Source organism: Electrophorus electricus, chromosome 1 (assembly GCF_013358815.1).
Source record: "Electrophorus electricus isolate fEleEle1 chromosome 1, fEleEle1.pri, whole genome shotgun sequence".
NCBI classification, from domain to species: Eukaryota; Metazoa; Chordata; class Actinopteri; order Gymnotiformes; family Gymnotidae; genus Electrophorus; species Electrophorus electricus.
Window position 1 is genome coordinate 13,581,392 of NC_049535.1, and position 6,806 is coordinate 13,588,197.

Sequence of the window (6,806 nt, forward strand, 5' to 3'; positions counted from 1 at the left end):
CAGAAGGAATCTTTACCTTATTATTACAAAGATGGCATGCAAATTTTGAATTTAGAGAATTTTAAGGGTACAAAAATAATGACTTAAGTAGCCACTCTCTATTAAAGTTCAAGCACATCTATGACAAGCATAACAAAAAAAATTACAATTGTATTTGGAATACATTGTAAAAATCTTAACCTAATGATTGATTATTTATAAAATAGTGTATACAATTTATTATATAATTTATTATATAATGCCAATATAATACCTGTAAAATATTCAGTTTCAGTGAAATAGAAATCATTAATAACATGCTTAAAAATGTCTGACCGCATTTGATGTTTCTTCATGTCTTTATTTTTTTTGACAGGGTGCATACTGATATTTAATTCTTTTCCTTATTTACATATGTATTTATGCCACTACAAAAAACAGCAGACAGCACTAACCAGAGCTCTAAAGCATACATGCACAGAAATGTTCTAATGGTTTCCAACACAGCTCGTTATTTACAATAGGATGAAATATTGTAATATGGCAGCTGTTAGCACTCCTGTATACACCATTTAAATATTTCCAAATATGGTTCCAAAAATGCTCATTTGATGGTTGAAATCTGCTAGTATATGGCACTATACTGACATAAACAAAAAATTATTTACAGTCAGCTGTGAACTTAATCACTAAAAGAGTAGCTCTGGTGTCTGACATAATAGCATATCTTAGAATGAAAAAATCCAAGACATATTGAAAAAGTCCATTACGTTGTTACTAAAGTACACACTGGCACTATTGACATTCAGCAACACTATGAACAGATTTCTTGTATTTCATCTTCATCCTTCTCATCATTCACTATTCCCTCATCAATGCTCTCTAGACGGATCCTCTGGCCATCGTGATAACGGAGAACTCTCTGTGGTGGGCATGCAAGCAAGATGCTCTCAGTCAGAGGTCCGTAGATCTGCAGCTTGGCATCACTCTCAATGGACTTTGCTAAGCGGGATGCATAGCTGTTAATTGTGTTGTGGATCTCAGTCCTCACCTCATGAGTGTACTGGCTGAATTCACCTGAGTACAGCAAATCCAGCATTGTATAATATCACATTCTATTACAACTACTACATACAACATTATTTATCTCACATTTACAGGTTGTTTCTGGTTTTAGTTTTTTTATGGTATACATTTTTTTTTAATTTATGGTATTCCTTAAGTCTCCAGAGAACAGCAAGTTTGCAAAGCATGTAGAAAACAGTACCAATGTTTCTAATGGAGTTTGAGACCAAAACATACTAACATTATTCCTGTTTGCCACCAGGGTTAGTCTGCCATACCTTTAAAATGATGAGCTTGCTGATCCTCAAAGGTCACAGAGCTCCTGCACTTGCTGAGTAATCCACTGTAGTGGGGCATGTTTGAAGTCTCAGAAATATCCAGCAACATTTGGTCAGTGCCTGCACAGTCAAACTTACAATGACTATAGGTAACACATAAGCAAATCAGAGACCCACCAGCCATGGCATGATATGTTTGATGGAGAAGATACCCGAGTCTTGGGAGAAGCTAAAGCCAGTGTCTCCTGTACTGCTTCCTGGTCCTAACATCTGATCTCCACCCACCAACATGGCTGTCAGATGTGGTGACATACCAAGATCTGCAAAATATGAAGAACATATATTGATTGTACACAAGAATTACCTTTTTTGCCTGCTTTTAAAGTCTTAGAAACTTCAGCAGGTACGCAAATACATCATTTTCACTGCATGGAAAGATCTAAGAACTTTAGCTCTAGTTTAGTTCAAGCTTTGCAAACCTTTAATCCCTATCTTTCTCAAAATAAGTAAAGCAATAATTGTCTGTCTTCTCGATTATGAATCCAAAGGAACAACATCAGCACTAGCCAGAAGCTTATTCATCGCAGGCATTTCCATGCAGTGCAGACAAAGAATGGAATCCCTAAATCTAGTCAGAACAATGGAAGGTGTTGAAAGGTTTAGCATTTTTGTGGGTGAGAACCTTAAAGTCAAAACAGAACCCAGCATGTCAACACATACAACCTCACTGAAGGATTTCATCAGAAATAGCTGACAAGGGTAAAAACATCTTCAGCATAATTTTGAATTTCAACTGCCTCTTTAAATTTATAACTGATTTTTCTATTTCCATTTTACAAGGCTAAGAGAAAACTTTGCATTTATCTGCACATAAGCCCATACTGTTTACTATACAAAAATACTGTCACACCTGTAATCCGGTTTGAGATGCTGAAGAGGCGAGAGCTCCTGTGGCGACTGATGAATGACTCTCTGTAGTGGTGGTCGCCAAAACACATGCCCAGTAACTCCTTACGCACAGTTTTATTCCACAGCCCATAGATGACAGGATGACATGCAGCACTGACAAATGACAGCCAGGTCACCAAAGTCTCCATCTGTGGAGACACGGTCCCCTTCCCCCACATGGCCTCTGTGCTAATCACTATTATATATGGCCCCCATGTCAGTAAGAACGTCCCAATCACCACTAAAATAGTCACCAGAGCCTTGCATTGGCTGCCAGCATATATCATGCTCCTCCGATTCCCAATGGAAGAGATTGAGGTGGTTGAGCTCTTCCGCCTGTTTTTCTGTGAAGAGGATGTGGTCTCCTGGGCCACAATTACAGTTCCACAATGCACCTTGCGTGCTTTGTGGCGTGCCACACGGAAAATGAGACCATAGCACACCACCATAGCCAAGAGTGGAAGTAGGCTGCACCACACTACCCAGAATATCGTGTAGCTGACTTCCTGATGCCAGGCCGCCACACATGCCCACTTGGAATGGTCAAACTCAAAGGTGGACCAGCCGAAGAGGGGTGGCAGGCATCCAACCAGGGAATGGAACCACACATACACAATGGCCATGACTGCCCGGTTCCCTGTGATCTTAGTAGGGTAGACCAATGGATGTACTACTGCATAGTACCTAACAAACACACAGAAAACAGATATAGTTCTCTTTGTTAGTTAGCATATTAGGACAGCCAACTGCCGTAGCTTTATTAACATTATTATTTACTCAATCATGTCATTTGAATAAAGATATTCTTTGAATAAAGATATAGTTTTCCCTTACTATAAACCATAGAGGGTTTAAGACTGCTACTGCAAAGACAATGAGACCATTCACTGCCATTTCCATTCCAGGATGCCCCGAGTACAGATTTTAATTTAACAGAAAAGGTCTGAACCTGGACTATTAACACATTATACCCATACCACAGAACAATGGAGAAACTCATCCATCTAGATGGCAAGTTTGATCTGCCAATATATTCATAACTAACAAACATAAAATAAATATGCAATAATATAAGCATAACAATTTCATATAGGACACACCATGGCATTATCACTGTCATTCTAAAAAGAAAAGAGGAAACTTACCGGTCGATGGCAATGGCTCCCAATGTGAGCATGCTTGCAGCACTGATGAGTAGATACAACAGTGCTGTGAAGTTGCACCAAACAACACCAAATATCCATTCCTGCTGTAGAGAACTGGCAACCACAAATGGAAGCACCAAAACAGACAGCAGGAGGTTGGACAATGTTAGGCTGAAGACAAACTTGTTACTTGGAGTCAGGAGGTAAGCTTTCCGGTAGAGGGTTATTACGATAAGCAGGTTGCTAAGACAAACTAAAAAAGCAATAGCCAGGACAAAAATGAATTCAATAACCCTGCTGCTGTTGTCTCCCGTGTCTGTGGCATTCCTGAAAAGGGTGTCGTTGCTTGTATTCATCATAGGAAAGCTAATTCACCCAAGTGGTGACTGGGGCTGGTGAGCCATGCCTCGGTCATCTCAGACCTGTGTATGATAGAATAACACTTCTAAAACAACCATGTTTATGTTAATATGACTCTGCAATAAACTGACCCTGAAAATTACTGGAATCTCTGAAAACATCCTGTACTTATCATTACCATGTTATTACTGCTACATAAGTGGCGAAAAACACCACACATAATATATATTTTGTTTCGGTCTAAACAAGTGGGCATAATTTACTTAAACGTTATTTTCACGTTAAAATGTTGGTTCGGGAATGCTGTCATATGGAGCGTAGTTGACCTTAACGCATTTTTAAACAAGATATACTGTAGCGTTCCAAGATCAGATTTCCGACCGCAGAAATGCGGTTTACGCTCTAACAAGACGCCCTGACCGTGGAATCGCTGAAGTTCTCGGGCAAGATTGGGCAGCATTTTACAACAAAGTAATCTAAAGACGTTTTTTACTCGGATTTTAATCCAGATGAACTTGCTAAATGATCTGCTGTCTGATGTTAGAAAGCTTAGTATTTACTCTGCCTCAAGAATGGAAACGATTTACCTGCTTTGAAAACCGTACTAAATCTTACTTTTAAACCTAAGCAACATTAATGTATCTGATGTTTGTAACTAATGGACTCACATTCACACTGATGGAGACGGACGGGAACGGAGAATTGCCCACTACTGCAATGGCGCCGAACTTCTCTCTCCTTTCTTTGTGTCCCAGCCTGGAAGTCTGTGTGTGGTCTTTCTTCGCCACTGTGTATAAGTGACTATGAGAATTAATAAACTATCGGAAAAGTGTATCCTGAAAATAATTTAGGCCTATTACTATGTCGAGTAGTAGACGAAAAATATATTACTGCACCAGAGGGTAAAATTTTACTTTTGTCGTGTATTCTAACATAGCCCACGTTGCATATGACATGCATTGGTATGAGCTGTAATTTAGTGCTAACGGGTTACGTTTCAATGCTAATACCTAACCAACGTTTGTGATATTGGTGACCAACGGCCTCTGCTTATTTTGCTATTTAAATCGTTAGAACGCTTTCGGACCACCAAACACGATTAAAGGTTCCCGCAGACTACGTCAAATCGGTCACATGATCATTCTTGACCAATTATTTACCGGTCAACGTGCATATCATTTCCTTTAGAAGATGGCGCTTTTGGTTTAGTTTTACCAATGGAACTTATTCTAGAAGTAACAGAACACACATACACACAGCATTTCTGTGCTTAGTGTATACATGATGTTTCGGACAGATGTGCAAGCAAAGTGCCTCTGAATTTGTAGGAGGAGGAACTATTTGAAGAGGTATATGTTTTAAATTATAACATTCATTCCAAAGGCACTTCCAAGAGTGTAGATCAGTTCTTTTTCTTTGAGTTTCATTACTGCCATAATAACACCTGGCAATGCAAACATATGCAATATCCATTAGTATAAAAATGTCTTGCATTACTGGGAGGTGGGTGGGTGTGTGTGTGTGTGTGTGTGTGTGTGTGTGTGTGTGTGCGCGTGCGTGCGTGCGTGTGTGTGTGTGTGTGCGTGCGTGCGTCTGTGTGTATACATGTGTGTTTATAGATTAAAAGGAAAGGCTAGCACCATGATTCAGCAATCATGCCAGGTATAATTACTGAAACAAGCCCTAAGCTGTGTGTAAATGGAGACTAACAAACCTGGAATGGCTTCAAATCAAATGGAACAATAGCCTAGCAGAGTATGTGTCTTCTCTTTATGCCCAAGCAATTATAATTATCATCCCTAATATGGAATAATAATATAGAAAAAAAAAAAAAAAAAAACTCCTAGGTTCTGCTTCATGACTCTGGTATGAATGCCCCAGTAGCCTTGAGGCAGAGTTAGAGTCTTTTAGACTAGTGATTCTAACTAAATGAGTTAAATACCTTTATCAGTTCAACTAACCTAGATCTTTAAATCCATGACACCAATAATCTACTATTGTCATTTGACAGAGGCTGATCCACTATCCATGGGCTCTTAAACTTTAGTGTAGCATTTGATACCAGAGACCACAGAATTCTGTTTGATGGGCTTGAAAATCTTGTTAAATGACATATTTAGTTTAGATCTTATGTGACTGATTGCTATCAATTTGTTTATGTAAACAATGAATCTTCTGATCTTACCAAAATAAACTATGAGGTCCCATAAGGGTCAGTACTAGCCCCATTGCTATTCTCTCAGCTATGTACTGGCTACCAGTCATTTTCCTTATTGACTATAAAATGCTTCTCTAGATGGAGAGAGAGAAAGAGAGCGAGAGAGATTCAAAAACACAAGGTTTCAGACAAATAGGATATTTTGGACAGAGGTCCTTCATCCTTAAATTTAAAAAAGAGGTCCTTCATCAGCTGTGGAAGCAAAGTGCTCCTGAATTAGTAGGAGGAGGAGCAAGTGTATATATATATATATATATATATATATATATATATATATATATATATAGATAGATAGATAGATAGATAGATAGATAGATAGATAGATAGATAGATAGATAGATAGATAGATAGATAGATAGATAGATAGATAGATAGATAGATAGATAGAGGAATAAGTGGATGTTTAAATCATACCATTCATTCCATGGGGTTCTAAAGTTTCCAGAGTGTAGATCAGTTCAGTTCAATTTCATTGCTGCCATACCAACATCTGGCAATGCAAACAGATATGTCAATAACGCAATGTCCATTAGTATTAAAATGCCTTGTCACTGGAAATGACAAATCCATATTTATGATGGTCTGAAGGTGTTCTACAAACCAATCAACACACCTTCTCTTGGTTTCTCCAATATAAAGCTGACTACATCTTTTGCTAGTTATTTAGTAGACAATTCCCACTGTAATGCATGAGGAGGAATAGGTGATTACAATTGATACTTTTGTGCCAGTGTCACGGTTGGTCCCTCCATGCTTTGTGGTTTCCCTGTCCTGTGTGTTATTTGGGTTCCAGTCCTTAGTTTAATTTCATTC

The 6,806-nt window shown here is 38.5% G+C and overlaps 1 protein-coding gene across 4 annotated transcripts; it reads right to left on the reverse strand.

Annotated features, from left to right (window-relative positions):
• Positions 1-319: 319 nt before the first annotated feature.
• On the reverse strand, positions 320-4,874 carry si:ch211-237c6.4 (G-protein coupled receptor 161). Of its 4 annotated transcripts, XM_027014694.2 has the most exons (7): positions 4,444-4,874; positions 3,416-3,837; positions 2,233-2,954; positions 1,535-1,642; positions 1,323-1,442; positions 1,031-1,056; positions 320-901 (listed from the first exon to the last, which is right to left on the reverse strand). In XM_027014694.2, the coding sequence occupies exons 2-7, from the start codon at positions 3,772-3,774 to the stop codon at positions 794-796; spliced, it is 1,443 nt and encodes a 480-aa protein (XP_026870495.2). In that variant the 5' UTR covers positions 3,775-3,837; positions 4,444-4,874; the 3' UTR covers positions 320-793. The 4 variants fall into 4 exon arrangements, with proteins under 4 accessions (XP_026870495.2, XP_026870513.2, XP_026870487.2 ...); XM_027014712.2 differs by lacking the exon at positions 1,031-1,056; XM_027014686.2 differs by having other exon boundaries at positions 320-1,056; positions 4,444-4,872.
• Between the last annotated feature and the right edge of the window lie 1,932 nt (positions 4,875-6,806).